General features: G+C 39.2%; 1 protein-coding gene across 1 annotated transcript in view; it reads left to right on the forward strand.

Annotated features, from left to right (window-relative positions):
* Positions 1–18116, forward strand: part of Pkhd1 (PKHD1 ciliary IPT domain containing fibrocystin/polyductin) — a 462210-nt gene that overhangs the window by 418994 nt on the left and 25100 nt on the right. Inside the window, exons 61-63 of the mRNA XM_059282214.1 lie at positions 2356–3373; positions 12200–12335; positions 13742–13829. Coding sequence (XP_059138197.1) covers positions 2356–3373; positions 12200–12335; positions 13742–13829 — 1242 coding nt within the window. The remainder of the gene's footprint in view (positions 1–2355; positions 3374–12199; positions 12336–13741; positions 13830–18116) is intronic.

Consider the following 18116-nt stretch of genomic DNA (forward strand, 5'->3'; position numbering starts at 1 on the left):
AAATTATAGATGTATAATATAACACATTATTAATTACAGTTACAGTGTTATATGTGAGATTTTTTTTGTAATTTCTTAAAGTATTATACACAGTGTTGCATTTAGAAACTTCTTTCCTCTTCCCCACTCCTTCATATTCCCTATCAATGGGGATTGAACCATTGTATATTAGAAGCAAGTGCTGTATGACTGAGCCACTTCATTCCAGTCCTATTAAATTTTCTACAATTTTGAATCAAAGTTTTGGAATCTCTTCATCAAGGCTTCCCTTGAACTTGTTCTTCCTGAGTTAACCAAAAAAGTACATGGTAATTCAAGCACAAATGGCCACAAAGACAGAAATTTCTTCTTATAGTAGTGTTCAGACTAAAAATTCACCTAGAATAATCCCTTAATTGCATTGCATAAATGTTGACATATTAAAGCCTCCATTGTGTCAGTTTGAAATGCTCCATGGGATCCCCTACTCTAGTTTCACCCCTTTGTTTTTGCTGATTTTATTGCTCCAGGAATGAAGCGACACTGAGGTCACTAAACTCACTGAAACTATGTGAAACTTTGATGTAGATTTTTAATTTAAAAAAAAAAATGTAAAGATGTAGGCAAAGGATAGGTCTTTCTCTGATGCCATCTTTATTAGTTTCCTAGGTTACTCTGACAAGAGCTTGCACAAAAGCTAATTCAAAATATCTAGAAAGCATGCAAGAAGACTTTGTGACTCCCAGTTTGAAAGAGAAGAACTGTGTGGCATAGAGAAATAGCACTCTGGGCTCAGAATAAGAGCTACTCTGGGTGGAAGGTTTGGAAATGGCAGGAATAGTGAGCAATGCTACTCTCCCAAATAGTTTTATCTCTGTTACCATTTTCATCTTGGCTCTATTCCTTGTCAGCTAGTCTTCACACTAATTGTTTCTTCTATTCCTCTTCTTCTGTATTTATGTGTGTGTGTGTGGGGGGTGCATATTTCAGTGTCAGTGTATGTCTGTAAGTCCTCTGTTCTGTCCCCTCAGTCCTTCATGGAGCTGCAGTGTGGTATCGTGAGAGGTCTGTTTTTTGAAGTGAAGTTCCTCAAACCCTTTTTTTTTTCAGTCTTGGGGATCATACTCAGAGCCTCACACCTGCTGGCAACTACTCTGCCTTTAAAGAGCAGTCCTGCCTCCTCAAATGCCGTTAGATAATGTGACAAGGGAATCTTTGGTTGTAGCATTTGGAGACCCTGACATAGAACTCCTAAAACCTTTGTAACAACTTGAGTGATATGAATGTCTGCCACTGAATCTAGTTCTTAGACAGTAGGGAAGTACTGTGAGCTAGTGAAGGGGTTTGCTTTCCCTGTCCCTCCTCCCCTCCCTCTTTCTCTCCCTCCCTCTCCCTCCTTCCTTTTATTATTTTTTTTCAGATTAGTATAAAAAGTAAAAGATTTCAGTATGGAGTACCATGCGTATTTTTTTTTCATTGATATCTTACTCCCATCCCCCCATGCCCCTCCTGGGGTCCCTCATAGTACCCCCTCTCCTTTCATGTTCCATGCATTGTGCTATGCTCTTTCACCCCAGTTGAGCTCTCCCTTACACACACTTTTCCTTTCCATATTCCCCTTTCTAGTATCATTAGCCCCACACCTCACACATATAGATATAAAATTAAAAGCTAATGCTTGAAAAACGTGGTATTTGTCTCTCAGAGTTGGGAATTGTTTGCTTGCAATAGTAATTTTTTCCAGCTTCATCAGTTTTCCCACAAATACCATTATTTCCTTTTCTATACAGCTGAATGAAACTCCACTGTGCATTTACACCCATTTTCATTATCCATTCATGAACTGATAGACATCTAGGCTGGCTTTACCTAGCTATTGTAAACAGAACACCAATAAATATGTAAGTGTACCTATGGTAAGACTTTAAATTCTCAGTGTATTTAGAATGGTACCGCTGTACCATAGAGTTCTATTTTTAGGTTTTTTAAAAAAGAAACATTCATAATGATTTCCATAGTGTCTTCACAAATTTGCAATCCTGCCAGCAGTAACTGTTTCTATTTACCCATGGACTCCTGACCAATTTGTTTTCTTGATTGTTCCTGACTCAATTATTTTATGTCTTCAACTCTTTTTACACTTAACCATTGTTTTTGTTGTTAATCTTAAAAAGATATTTATCATTAGAATATGTCAAATGGATTTTCTTTAATGCATGTATTTTTCCATATTTTGCTCAAGATTTCTTTGTGTTCCCAATATCTAATACAGTCAAATGGTTAATAAATATTTGACAGCATAACAAACGATGATGAGAAGAGTAGTCTACAAATCCTCATTAGTTGTAGCTCATATTTGTTTCTTTTGCATCACAGGTATATTCAGAGAAGAGCAGAAATGCACATTCCGAGCAATGATCCATGGCTTCTTCTGCAAGCAGACTGACCATGTAGTCCTAATTCTCCATAATGTTGATGAAACTTGGACAGTCCCAACGTCATACCCACTTGTATCCGTTACTAATGGCTTTGTTGACACATTTAGCAGGGTGAAGGATAGTACCCCATGCGCTACCACTACCTCTGTGTCTACTTTCTATACCATCTTACCTACCAGGCAAATTACCAAAGTATGCTTTGTGGAGCGAACACCCCCATTATTGCACTTTTCTCTACTGGGCAACAGAAGCACCTCCAAGCTCATTTTGGCTGTGTTCTACAATGAGATTCAGAGCCCTCACGTTTTCTTAGAAAAAAAGTTGATTCCACCTACTCCAGTAGAGTCAGCGTCTTCATTGTTGAATGAGTCTGCTGGTGCCAACTACTTTGACATCATGAATAACCTCTTGTATGTTGTGCTGCAAGGAGGGGAGCCTCTTGAGATACACTCCAGTGTTTCCATTCATTTGGCTTTCACTGTGACATTTTCAGTCCTAGAAAAAGGATGGGAAAGAGCAATGCTTGAAAGCCTAACACGCTTCTTACAGATTGACCCAAACCAAATCAAATTCACTCTGCAGATGCCTGGCACCAAAGAGACCTTAGAGGCCATGGCAAACAGTAGAGGAAAACGAAAACGCAATTGCCCAATTGTAACTTATGATAGCGCTTCGACCAGATTTGGTCAACGCAGACCTCTCATGGCAGAAATGATGTCATACAGGATCACACCGACAAGCTCTGTGGAAACTTTCTCAAAGGTGATTGTCATCGAAATTGGTGATCTGCCAAATGTAAGGAGCACTGAATTCATTCCATCCTTCCCAAGTAACAGATTACAGAATTTGGCTTACCAAGTTATCACTGCTCAACAGACTGGAGTCCTGGAAGATATTCTCGGTATGACTGTCGGGGCCCTACTGGTGACTCAGTCAGAGGAAGTCACAGGCTATAGGTAAGCATTAATTATCAGACTATCTTGATGAAGGGTGACTTTCGGGGTCTATAAGAATCCAAAGCCACATACCTAATTGGAAGCAAATACAATCAACTCATTTATTGACATTTAAAAAATACATTTTAGGTAAAATAGAATTCTATCGCTTTCTCCTTCCCTTCATCCTTCCAACCCCTCCCAGGTATTTCTCCCTCCAATCCCTCCAACTCTGCTGTCTCAAATTGATAGCGTCTTTTTCTTTGATTTCTGTTGTTTTACATACATACATATATACATATACACATATATGTACATATACATACAACATATATATGTATATGTGTAAATATATGTGTGTATGTATATATGCATGAAATATATAAACATAGCGTGTTGAATTCATTTTTGCTGTTAGTTTATATATGATTTCAGCGACTGACCATATGTATTAGATAACCAGTAAGAAGGTTCATCCCTGGAAGAGGATAATTAACATTTTACATAGAGTAATTATCCTAGTGTTACTATTATGTTTTGTATAGTAATATGGGTGTCAATGGTGCTGATGTGTTTTGGTTTTGCTTAATTTTTTCCTCTTAGTGTAACTTCATTTAGGCTGCACCGAGTTCTTATAGATTTATATGTATACCTAGAGATCAAAGCTGTAGCTTGTTGATTTATCTTCTTCACTGTTCCAAAATATTGAATATTGCTGTGTGAGAGAAGGCAATGAGTAGAAGTAGTCAAGGTCCAAAGGGAAAATCCTGCAGAGTGGAGCAAGTAGGGCACATAACACATATTTGTGGGGCAAGTCATCCTATCCTGTAGACATGAGATGGCTTCAGCCCAAAGGTCACCTCCATCACTCATCATCAGTCATAACATGCTGTCTTTACTTCTGACTCAGATTTTTCTTATCTAATAAAAAAAACACACGAAGCACGAATAATATGGTATTGATTTTCTTTTGGAAATTGTTATATCCTCCATTGCTTTGTTTTGCTGGTATCTTAAGAGAGATTTTCCATGTAAGACAAAAAAATAAATAAATCATAAAAAGATAAAGAAAAGCATACCCGATGATAATGTCTGCTGAGTGAGAAACAGCATGCCCCATAGAACTGACAAGTACTAGCAAGGTTCCCTGTGTCTCTGAACATTGTGCACACTATGGTAAACTGCCTCAAAGCCATACACAGGCCTCAAGGCCTGCTTGGTGTCTTTCAGCTCTTACCAATATCAGTTAGGACCTCTACTGAACTCCCTGGAGAGCTATTGACACACTAATGAATTGACCTTGAGACAGCAGAGATGAGTCTGAGGATGAATTCTTTTCAGAGGGGAAAGCAATAATGAAGTCCTCTGGAAGGTCACTTCTGTTATGTACAGGGGTTGCAGGCATTCCAACAAATGAGGCCATCTTGGAAACTTATATTTCCAGATGATCGCTACTTATTTTTAAGAAACTAGAACTTTAGAATGTGAGGGGAAATGAGATTGCTATCTACTCTTTGGGTGTGTAGTCAATCCCCTCACCTTTTACCCTTATTCTCCTGTCAGGAAATCTGAATTTAAACTTCCTCTGCCTGCATAGGACAGCAGCATGAACTTGTTGTTCAATTTTTGGACTTTTGTTGGCATATGCAGTCATTTTGCTGTCTATTTGCCTATTTTCTTTATTTTCCTTTTCCCCACTATTTTACCCAGTTTCATGCTTTAGGTAGTTTCAGCGTAATTTTTCGTGGGAAGAGATGAACACATTCTACATTCCCTTTTTAAGCCACAAGTTCCCCACCAGGGGTGTATTTCCATACGTTGTATTCAGGAATCCTGACAGAACATTTAATACAGCCCGCTTTTCTTTCACTAGAAGCTTGACCTTCACTCTAGAATATCTCTCATTTTTTCCTCACTCTCTCTTGTCTCTTTACTCCTTTTTATACCAGAATATAAACTTCAGACTCATATGTATCTTTGTAACTGTGCAGATTGATGTCAGATACAATTGATATCTTCCTAGATTGCTCACTACTTCATATACTGAGCCAGGGTGTATATATTCAGTTACATACACATACATATATACATACATACAGTATCAGTAAATAATAAAATTAAATTTGGCTATCTCTCTTACAAAAGCTTAGCTGTCAAAATACCTAAGCTGTCTGTAGTTGGCAGAATTTCTATGAGGTCCTCTCAAAGATGCACCTCTGTAACCTCCTAGCCCTAAGAATGATGAAGGAATAGTTTTAAGATTTTGCTGTGTTCTGTGGCACATTTGACCCTAAAATGGGAAGAATATCCTGAGTTATTATAGTTGGCTTAGTCAACACCTGAGTCTTAGACAAGCAGAATTTTCCTGCCATGGCGGGGGAGGAGAAACAGCAGTTCCAGGTGTAAGAACGACTTACTGTGTCAACATTGTGAAGGCAGAAGAGGGCCCATCACAATGATTTAAGGAACTGTGGAGATGGTTCAATGAGTAAAGTACTTGCCCTGTGAGCATGAAGACCAGAGTTCAGTTCCATAGCACCCATGGCCCCGACATTCTAGTTCATTTGGTAGAGTGCTTGCTTATAGTACATTAATCCTTGAGTTACATACCCATTACCACATCACTCTGTGTGTTAGCACACAGTTACAGTAATAGTGCTTGTGTGGAGGAGGATGAAGATCAGAAATTCGTGGTTATGCTTGTGTACATAATGAATCTGAGGTTAACCTGGGCTAAAAAGAAAGGAAATAAATACACATTTTCCATTGACTTTGAATACCTAGCCTTATTAAATGGGAAATAACAGGACACTCACAATTCATTTACAACTCACAGTCAAAGTTTTATTGATCATTCATCATGCTCATCAGTAAGATTATAATTTATTTCAGAGTCCTGTGTCTGCAAAAAATGGCTTTAGGGTCTATTGTTCTTATACTAAATGATCTGAGACCAATGCATATTTGATTGTTGTTCTGGGGCTTACATGTTTTTCTGTGCTTTTTCTTGTGAATAAGTTGTTATGTATACTCTGTTACTGCTGCTGATATCCCTGCATTCAGCAGGTCTCTGTCCTCATGTACAATAGATCCCAGTTCCAAAAATTAGTCCAAACTACTTTAAAAATGCATTAAAATGGATATAAAGATATAGTAAATGATAAATAAGATACCTCATGAAAATTCACATTTCAACAGTTTTTATTCCCAAACATTATTTGAACAGCTATCATGTCCAACATATTATTCCAGTTTAAACAATATATATATGCATATCAAAATATTTTATTATATCACCACTGAAAATCTAGAGACTTTTAAGTAAATGGATACTTAAAACAATATTTTTCTCTCCTACTTAGTGAAAATGTATTATGTTACACCCTAAGCACATGTACATATAAACCAAGCTAAATGGGTTTAGTATTCAGTAGGTTTTATACATACTAGTGTGTGTGTGTGTGTGTGTGTGTGTGTGTGTGTGTGTGTGTGTGTTCCTAGGAGTAGAGGGGAAAGGGGAGAGTTGGCTAGGAGAAAGGAGAAGTTGAGATGATATAAATACAGTGTATTTATTAAGAAATCCTCAAAAAAATTAAATAAAAGCTTGATATAGCAAAAAATGAATTAACACCATGAACCTGCCTATTGGTGTTACTTTTTTTAATAATAAAACAAGTATACTTTTATCTGTATAATATTTATGGGGTAGTTAAAGTTTTAGTTTACTTTTATATTCCCAAGAGGTGCTAGTCAGCTGTTATTCACAACAAGAGATCATTGAGCAAGAGATCTTTCCTAGACAGTGACATCCTACCAGAAGCCTTCTTGTCTCTGTGAACACAAGACCTCACAGAAATAACTCAAGGGTGTAAAGGTTTGTTGTGTCTCAAGGTCTAAGGGCAGTCAGTGTACAGATGGGTGGGGCATGGTAGCACATGGAAGCAGCTCACATGATGGTAAGCCAGGAAACAGAGAAATAGAGACAAATACAGTCCCATTGGATTCTGTCTACATCGTCAGCTGCTAGCAAGGTACCACCCACACTCAGGTTTCGGTATTTCCTTCTGAATTAATCCTCACAGCCACACCAAGAAATTTGTCTCACCACCTCCTGCGTAATTCTCAGTCCAGTTAAATTTCAAGTGAAGATCAACTATCACAATAACTATTTAGCTTCTCTAGTCTGATGGTCCTATGTAACCTCCTGCAGGAGGCCTGCAGAGAGATGGTCAGATGAAGGCAAGAAGACGATTCAGTTCACCAGGACCAAGCAGCAGGTGTTGGTTCAAACTTCTGGAAGCTGACCCTGACTTGTTTATTTTAGGTATATTTAAGCATAGCACAGTGGGTGAAAACTTACTCTGGAGGTAATTAACTCAATCTCATGTGCACAACAAAGTATATATAAATCTCTTTGAGGAACAAAGTAAGCTAAATGGAGATCAGAAGTGAATACATGGAAACTCTTTGCGAAGTCCATAAATATAGGTTCTACAGATTGGCTGAGGAAAAACAAATTTATAGTAAGTGTCTGGGGATAATTGGGCACTAGAAATGTCTCTAGCCCTACAGACAGAGCAAAGGTCATTAGACTTTTAAACACACCTGCTCCCAGCCTTCTGGGTAGATAACAGACATAGCATCCCTTCTCTTGCAGGAACAATCTTGTGTGCTTAACACTCCAGGTTCCTCTAGTACTTATCTGCCAGCACAAAGATCTCCTTGCCAACAACCTTCACTACTTTGTATTAATCGCTTCAACTAAAAAGGCCGTTAGTGGTTTTTGTTTCCTTCTAACCAAACTTTTACCACTACCATACCTCCATGTAAATAGAAAAATTTGAATATTTGTATAGAATCTTAATAGTTATTTGCATTCTTTTGCATTACTTTAACTTATAATTTTATTCATGCTAGATTTATCATAAAATAATATCTCAAATAACTTACCAATTAAAACATTTTAGATACGTTTCCAGAATGATTGCATTTCATTGAAATTGTTGAAAGATGTATCATGCTTACTCTCAGCATACTGCTATTTTAAATGGATAATTTCAGGCCATCCAAGAGTTTAGGTAAATAGTTTAGAGCATAGGTAAGCTCACTATGTGGACAGCGCACCCAAAGTTGAAGTTGGCCAGGCCAATCTGGGTAGTAGCCTTCCTGAGGCAATTCATGGCCTAAGTGCAGAGAAAGGGTGTGACGGGTACTGAGATGACAAAGTGATATGGTAAGGTGGAGTAGGGGCTTGTAATGTGTCAGACTTGAAATTATTGGACCATAGCATCAGTAGGAGATCATAAGACAATTCTTCCCAACTATGAAGAGCAACTGCTAAGGGAGCTGCCTAAGTTTAATAGGGATCACGAGGATCATTAAATGTGAATAAAATGGTTTGTATCAATTCAGAAAGATATCTAGGAAAGCCATTCTTGTTGTCCAGAGGTATGAAAGAGTCTTCCCCAGGGGCAGAGTCATAGTGTTGTATTTATCTTTGCATATCTCACATTGCCTCAAGCAATTTTTGTACATATTAGGAGGTCTAACATTGATTGTCAACTGGAATTGACTGGAAAACTTACTTTTTTTTCCCCCGGGGTATAGAAATCATCTATTCCCTTTTTTCAGGTCTCCTCTGTGGTACACATAAACTATATTATTTTTCTACTCCATTGACAACAAGAGAGACCATAGGCACTCAGGATACCTTGGAAATCTAATGAAAACACGAGGATTTCTTTATGTTTTTGTTAAGTGGAAACCTAGTAGACAACTTCGGAGGGGCAAAGAGCAAGTACCAGAAATTCCCCACACCACGCTCACCCATCACAGTGGGTCTTGTTGAGAAACAGTGTCCACCACTAGGATTTATTCCTTTCCATTTGCTGTGTTTGCCATAGTCTCGTCTTCTAGGAGGTGAGCATGTCACCTCTGCCAGATTTAGAAACACATGTTGGAAAGAATGGTGGTGGTCTCTGAGCTGGGAAGTTTCTGTACCATCATGATCTTCCTCCTTCAGCCTACACTTAAGCATTGCAGGGAAAAATATATTTCACATACTTGACTGAGTTTTGCAAGCTGTTAAATAGTGGTTGAAACTGGAGGAGATGGAGGGAACGTTCCTCCCCCATTTTTTAAAGTTTGGCTGTAGGTCCTTTTGCCTGCAGGCTACAGTCACATTAGCAGTTGGAAATTGGATAACGACAGCACAATGACAAATCCAGGTTGCTTGCAATAAGTTGCTAATCCCTTTGCTTTAATATTGGAGCAGCGTGTAATGATGTTTGGACATCACTCCAGTTTACTGACGACCCCACTGGGGCCAGCAATAGAACCTTACAACTGTCTAACAAGGCGTCAGGTGACTCCCGTCGTCACAGCAACGGACACTGGAATCTAATCTTCCCTTCATCCCTTCTAGCACCCAATAACGCCTAGATTATATAAGCGGCCCATCATTGCTTGGTAACTTGAATCAATTAACGTTAATTCGCACAATGCTATGATGTATTGTGATCACTTTCATTTCAGGGAAGGGGGAGAAATTGCTATAAGTCACCTAAAATGAGGTTGTCTGTGGTACTGAGGTATTAATTGGGTGTCCATATTAAATGCAAAAGGAGCCCCATCATGAAAGGAAAGTGGATGAGTGACTCTCCTGGCTGCTATTGACCTATCAGAAGAAGACAGTGCCCTTTTCCTTTGCTTTTATCTATTACAGTTTTCCCTATTGCGTGTCAAGTTGATGTATTATAAAAAATTCATTTGGTGACCTTTCACCCCCTTAGCAGATTAAACAATTTCACTTCAATGGCATCATTAACAGGACCCTGCATTTAATGATGATTTCTCTAAAAGGCCACGGAGATTCGATTTTAAGCTAACAGATTTATTGCACTATTATAACATATCGTAAAAAACTGTACCACCTACGGTCAGGTTTTAGGATAGAAACTGCTTAAGAGTTTATGTGGAGCTTAAAGTGGTATTACCTTGGGATATGCTGCAGCCGCCAGTCTCTGACCTCCAGTGAGATGCTGTTTACATTTAATAAGAGGTGTTTGCTCACAATAAACTTTAAAGTGTGTCAGGGACAGGCCTTTCTGTAAGCGTTCAAGCCAACCTAAGGTCTCCAGATACCAATGTACTTATGTCAGAGTCTTTAATGGGTTTTTCAGTTTCCTTAACCCACGATGTTTGCTTGTACCCCTCTCTTATCAGAAAACATTTAAGGATGAGGTTACTAGAGGAATAAGACTTAGTAACAATGTTAAATGTTTCCAATAACTGCACCCAACAAAAAAAATGGAATGACTTATATTTTAAGAAACAACACTAATGTACACTGTTTCTTTTTTTAACAAAGAAAGGAGCCTTAGCTCTTCAGGCTAAGCAAACTTATAAAAGATGATTGGGCACAGAACTTCCTGGGAGAGGTTTCAGCAGCCAGGACCTTAGCTTGGTGCAAAATCCATGTTCCTAGGGCCATATACTCCCACTCTGCTTGTACCATTCTTTGGTTTGTAGGGCACAAGGAAATTGCTTCTTGTAGAAACTTCATATATTTTGGCCCATTATAATCATTCTTCCATTATTTCCTCTTTCAGGACTAATGTCCACCTCTGACTGTCATTCACTGCCTCTGATAAGTAAACACTACTTTATTCTTTCTTACTCCCACGAGGGAAGAATAGAAGACAGAGAATAGCATAAGTGACTCACGAATATTTAATTGAGGCTGTGGTTGAAAATACAATAAAAACTTTATGAGACCAGAACTAACTACTCTAAATGCAGCTCATCAAATCACACTGTATATTGGAGCCGAATGTGTGGTATATTATCTACAAATCTCCATTTAGCTTGTGAAATATCTGTTGCATGTCTATGATGTGTAACACATAAGTTAAAAGAAATAGTAAGTTACTAATGTTCTCATAACCTACATCTTTCAGCAAACCAAAACACTGAGTTACTTTGAGGTATCATGAGTTATAGAATTATTTTATGCTAGGTCTCACCAGCAATTAGCATGTTTGAACAACGTGAGAAGTAGTATAGGTTACTGGCAGTATAGTTAAGTGGCAAAAATAGTTATGGTTTACAAGACATGTGCTATGTCATTCTTTTTTTAACCCATCACTCCTCAAACCTAAGTAAATGCACCTAACTCATAGTTTTGTTTTAAAGCTGTAATACATTTATACAGAGAAAGCTAATAGTACGTCATATACAGTGTCACTAAATACCCACTACCACCATTATTGGCACCATGTGATTCTAAGGACTACAATTAATGTGTAGATATGGGACCTATTTAATGAAAGTACGTTTGGAGAGTATAAATACAAAACGGTGGTGTGGTGAGGTTAGGGCCATCTCTTCCCAGGTTTGTTCAGTGGCATCTTGGTATTTTGGACTCAGCCATGGTAGGAAAATAATTTTACCATAGACACTGGAGCACAGTACAAATTAGGGTATATCCCAGGAGAGCTGGTTCAGCAGCTTATAGCCGAGCATAACCTTGCCTTATAAAGATTTCAGGGTCATCATATTTTTCACTGAAGTTTTTTTGGGCCTAACTTAATACACTGATGAAAGTTATAAGTTCATACTTTTCACTTCCCAATTGCTTTACCCTCATTTTTAAGCGTGGATAATCCATAATATTTTGGATGCACCAATTGTGGGTAAAGATGGAATTATTCACTACACGGTGTATTTGTGATGTTTGTGGATATACAGGTAACTTCAAATATTCTCACCAAACTCTTCTATGGAAAACAGAAGTGATCTTTGTAATCCTATGGGTATCTTGATCTCATTCATCTTTGTTTTTTCTAGAAATGCAAGTAGTTTAAGAACTGGGAACCCCATATATACCCGGCCCTCTGTACTTTCCGTGCTGGTCCAGCCTTCAGATGGGGAAGTGGGAGTAGATCTGCCAGTTCAGCCACAGCTTGTCTTCCTGGATGAGAAGGTAGTGCCTCAGATCTGGCCATTTTTCCACAGAACATGCTTTATGTTGAAACATTCCTAATCTACATTTACAGAGCGACTGCCATGTGAAATTGGCAACACGTAGAAATTCTCACTATGATGGTCATTCTTTTTTTTTTCTTAATTGAAAATAGATTCTTGTCTCATACCATACATCTTGCCCACAGCTCCCCCCCCCACTTCTCCTGGCTCCCTCCTACCTGCCCTCTCCCCCACATCCGCTCCCATTAGGTTCCCTCTAAAGAGAAGAGCAGGTCTCCAAGAGACAACAGCCAAGTAGGACAAAACAAGACACAATAAGACAAGGAAAAGCCACATATTGAGGCTAGACAAGGCAACCCAGTTTGGGGGAGGGCGGTCTCAAGAGCAGGCAAATGGTCAGAGACCCAGTTGTTTCCCCTGTTAGGAGTTCCACAAAATCAGCAAGCTAACGCCATAACATACACACAGAAGACCTGGTGCAGACCCATGCAGGCCAGGTGCTTGCTGTTTCAGTCTCTGTGAGCCCATGTGAGCCCTCCTTAGTTGATTCAGTGGGATATGTTCTCCTGGTTTCCTCCATTCCCTCTGCCTCCTACAGTCTTTCTTCCCCTTGTTGTGAGGGGCTCCCCAATATCCGATGGAAACCTTCAACTTAGACTCTCTTTCTCTACATAATATCTGGTTGTGGGTTTCTGCACTCGCTCCCATCTGCTGCAAAAGGAAGCCTCTCTGATGACGACTGAGCAAGGCACAGATCTCCTTGGGCAAAAGAGACTAGAACACAGGGGTGAAGGCTCCATGCTGACGCCAGCTCGATGTTGGTTGTCCTCGCACATCACACTGTGTCTTCTTGCATTTCCTATGAAGGTTTGAGATTTACCAAAGGCAAACACAGACCTCTGATGCTTTTCTTCCCCATGCTCATTCTTGAAGTCAGTCACTCCTGTGTTTGCTGAAATCCCACCTTCAGACTCCGTGGCCTTGGTTCTACTTTATGTTATTTTCTTTTGAGGGTGTGGAAGATTGAGCTCAGAGCAGTCCCTTTGCTAGGCAAGTGCTCTGACACTGAGGATCTCCCCAGCCTGCTGTCTTCTCTTACCTTTTCTTCTTACCAGCCTCCTTAGGATACTTGGGATGCCCTTCTCTTTTGTAACTCAGTTTCAGTTTCTCTTCTTCCAAGCACTGTTTTAAAATTGCATACAATAAGTTCCGTGGTCTCCTCTCAATAAGTCAATTTTGATTGAACATGAGAAGGGACGCATTCATCGTTTCCTTCCTTCCCCGAAGTACATGTATGCTTAATAACATTTATGTGTGAACACTCCTCATTTTTTTTTAGAGAACATCAAAAAATGATGTTTTAAATCCAGTTTTTTTTCTCTCTCTTTCTTCTCTTATTGCCAGAACCAAAGAGTGGAGACTTTGGGTCTCCCCTCGGAGCCTTGGATTATTTCAGCTTCCCTGGAAGGGGCATCGGATTTGATGCTAAAAGGTAGGTGCCAGTGACGTTCAGGTATCTGTTACTACTTTGTACAACAAAGATTCATACTGTCTTAGATATTTGCTTATGAAAAAACACCTGAAGCTGGCGATTTTATAGAGAAAAGGAGATTATGTGGTTCATACAGAGTTTCCAGGGCCTGGTGACCTTTTTGCTGACAGAATGCCACAGATGCCACGGGGTTTTATAAGCAAAGGATATGGAATGTGCATACACACACACACACACACACACACACACACACACACACATACACACACATACACACACACACACACACACACACACACACGCACGCACGCGCACACACACACATACATACACACACACATGCACACACACACACACACTACATACGTATATAATTATGTATGTTTGGCTCTTTTAATCAGTCCATCACATTCAATCATGGAGGCTCCACTTGATGACCTTATCAATTTCAAATCACATTTCCTTCCTTTACTTCTACTGAATATGTGATTCATATAATTTTCTATGTGAAAATTCTTACTTTTTGGGAAACTTGACAGAATATGCACAGGAATCCCAAAGTTCCCCCCAGGAAAGCACATATTCAAGGAATATTAAATTTCAACACATGAACTCCTAGGGGACATCCTCCAACCCCGTCCAAACCATTGCAGCCCCATTTGGAATTCATGGCAAACACAGACACTCCTAAAGAGTTCTCTGAGTTCTTTTCATTCTCTGTCAACAGTGCCAAATGTGTATGAAAAGGAATACTAGGCTAGCAATAAATATTTACAGCCTCACTTTTTGGCTAAGTCTCGAGTCCTAGGGTCTATACGTTCTACTCAGTGCTCCCGTGGCACATACTTTTGCCCAGGGATTCATTTGCCTGGTACCTGTGGCTTCTATTAGGGGAACGGAAATACATAGAACCCTCAGTGTTAAAAAGGATAAACGCAGTAAATGTGCAAACATCCGACCCCGGACCAACCTTCCCAGTGAGGTTTTGCCTCTGTTGTTTTCATGCCCATCTTACTCTCTTGTTTAATTCTGGCAGCAAGGCCAGCTCCATCTAATTCATTGGCGTTTGTATACATCAAAATGAAAATATAAGTAATTTAATATGAAGTGTTTTTAGTATTAGAAAAAAAAGAGAACTGGGATTATGTATTCTGCAGAAAACACCCAAATTTTATATTTGTCCATGGACCAAGGAGAAATAAACATGTGTATCATGATTTTTATGTGAAAAGTAGTTTTTGTGTTTTACATTCTGACCATCTAACTTGTCAAACAAAGACTTTCTTGCAAAATAACCAACTTAATGGGATAAAAATGTTGCTTATGGGTGTGTCCCAGGGGTCTGTGACAACCTGGGTGTTCAGAGTCTTAGCTCTGATGTCAATACTTGTCTTTGTTTGGGGGCTACAAAAATATATATTGTTATTTTAGAATAGTTCCATCATCACAATTTTATATTTAAAATCCAAACTGTGATCTACAGACACTATGTTATAAAGAACATGTTATATAGACAGAACAAGGACAAAGAAGCTTATTAACTAAGAGAAACCAGGAGAGAAGGTGAAATATCAGGGAGGTAGGTTGGAGCCAGATATCAGTGGATTCTAGAATTGGAGGTAGAGAGCCTGGCCTGTGCCTTTGGTGAGATGCACAGCCACTGAGAGATCTTTAATTAGGCTGCGGTGCTGAGGTCTAACATCTGTGTTAGATAACCTCTCTGGCATATAGTTGGTGAGACGTAAGAATGGACACTGCATCAGCTGGACAGGAAGTGGAGATCTAAAGAGGGCTGGCTCAGACTGCCTTTTAGAAGTAGAATCAAGTGACATATGGTGAGTAAAAGAAACAAGAACTAAAGGGTGACTTTGAGGTCTGAGGTTACTACAGTGATTGGAGTTTGGTGGTACTCATTGAGATGAGAGGCATCAGAGGGGAAACAAAAAAAAGTAAGTGCCTGAATGCTGAGCCAAGTTAAGACAGGTGGGGAAGTAGGGCAGAAGAGAGACTTCTTTAGAAGTGGTTTACTTTTTAGAGGAAAGGAGAAAGAGAGGTTTGGGTTACAATTGTTATGGTTTGTGTGACAAAAGGCTCCTACTTCTTATGTACCACCTCGACCTACTCCAATTAATTAGTCCTTGTCATTTCAACTAGTTGTTAATTCCATGTTATGTGCAGTGGAAAAGGTCTTCAAACCCTACACAAGACCCATGGATTCTCTGATGATAGGTAGGATTGTCTTTTTCAATGGGCATGTGGCTCAGTGGTAAAGTTGAGCATGTAAGCAGTACTGGGCTCAATCCTCAGCAAAGGAAGAAAAAAAATAAGATAAAAGAAGCCCGGTCATGTATGGCCACAGTCCCATGATTCAGTTCTAAAGCTGCTACCCTGAGGTGAAGAGAAGTTCACTTTAACACGATTTGATACAGCCAAGAATATGCTGGCTCTGTGGAAGTTTCTAAAGCTACCCCTGATACTTGAGTAGGCCAGAGATTTTTTTTTTTAACACTAACAAGGCCAATGCCTTCATTTTTTCCTAAGCAGTTTCAGTGAAAAAATTCATAAAATGTTCCCCAAAATATACTCAGTGGGTTTGAAAAAGCAAACAAATAAACAAATAAAAGAACAAAAAGCCAGGTGAGTAGGGAGGAGGAAGTGGGTCTGAGAGAAGTGAGGAAATGAAGGTGAATATAAACAAAATATATAATATAGAATTTTCAAATAATTAATAAAATATTTTTAAAATATTCCCCAAATTAAACCCATTGAAATAATTTTAATATAGGTGCATGATTTACTTTTGTTCTCATAACAAAACCCCTGATAGAAGCAACCCAAGGGAAATGGGCTTATTTTGGTTCAGTGTTTAGGAAGGAGGACAGTTCATCGCAGTGGGAAGCTATGGCAGTGTGAATGTGAGGCAGCTGGTGGCATCACGTGGACACTCAGGAAGAAGCAAAGAGTGATGGATGCTGGGACTTCACTTGCTTTCTTCTTTGTATTTATCCAGGGATTCCAGGCCAGAGGTTGGTACTAGTAATATTCAGGATGGCTCTTCCTGCCTCAGCTAAGCTTCTCTGAAAACATGCCTACAGAAACACCCAGAGGTGTGTCTCCACAGTAATAACAAATTCTGTTGAGTTGACAATCAAAACTAACTGTTACAGTACTTCATAAAATGATATTTTTAGAAAGTCTATACCTGCAACCACCAACCTCACAAAAGTCTACCTAAAAGAATAGAGCCAATGAATTTTTATTGTCTGTTGAATTTGTATTACTGAATTATTTTTACCAAGACCAGATGATCAAGTTTCTCAACCAAGAGTCTATATTGCTACTTTTACATCAGAGAGATTTTTCTAAACAGTATCTTAGTTGTTGCTGAAAAATAATATTTTCAATATATGCATGTTAAGGAGATATCTATCAGTAATGGTAAAAAAAAAAAACAAAATTAAAACTGACCTGTATTATGTATGAACATTTATTTCTACCATGATATTTCCAAGGCAGAAGCAAGGAATCTTGTGAATTTTTACAGTCTATTCTTTCTAGCAATATGGTTTATAACACTGGCCTTTTATGCCTTTACTGTTGTCATGAAAATGACATGCCTAGAATATAATGATATCTCAGTAACATTGGAAGCTGGTCTGTAGCAGTGAATCATAGTCAATTTTAAATTACTATTATATTAAAACTTTTGTGTTCTTATTTTTTTATTTTATAATTTTTTATTTAAATTTTTTCTTTCCTTTTGCATACCAACCCCTGTTCCCCCTCCCTCCTCTTATCCCACTCCCCCCCACCTACCCCTATCCCACGCCCAACCCCTCCTCATGGAGGGTAAGGCCTCCCTTCGGTAGTCAATACAGGCTGGCATACCAAGATGGGGCCGGACCTAGCTCCTCTCTACTGCATCAAGGCTGAGTAAGGCATCATTCCGTAGGGAATGGGCTCTAAAAAGCCATTTCGTGTACTGAGGATAAGTCCTGGTCCCATTGCCAGGGTACCCACAAACACATCAAGCCACACAACTTTCACCCACATTCAGAGGGCCTAGTTTGGTCCCATGCAGGTTCCGCAGCTGTCAGTCCAGTGTCCATGAACTCCCCTAAGCTTGGGTGGGCTATTTCTGTGTTTTTTCTCATCATGATTCTGACTCCCTTGCTCTTATAATCCTTCCTCCCTCTCTTCAACTGAACTCCAGGGTCTTGGCCAAGTGTTTGTCTGTGGTTTTCTGCATCTGCTTCCATAAGTCACTGATTGTAGGTTCTATGATGA

Source organism: Peromyscus eremicus, chromosome 16_21 (assembly GCF_949786415.1).
Source record: "Peromyscus eremicus chromosome 16_21, PerEre_H2_v1, whole genome shotgun sequence".
Classification (NCBI taxonomy): Eukaryota; Metazoa; Chordata; class Mammalia; order Rodentia; family Cricetidae; genus Peromyscus; species Peromyscus eremicus.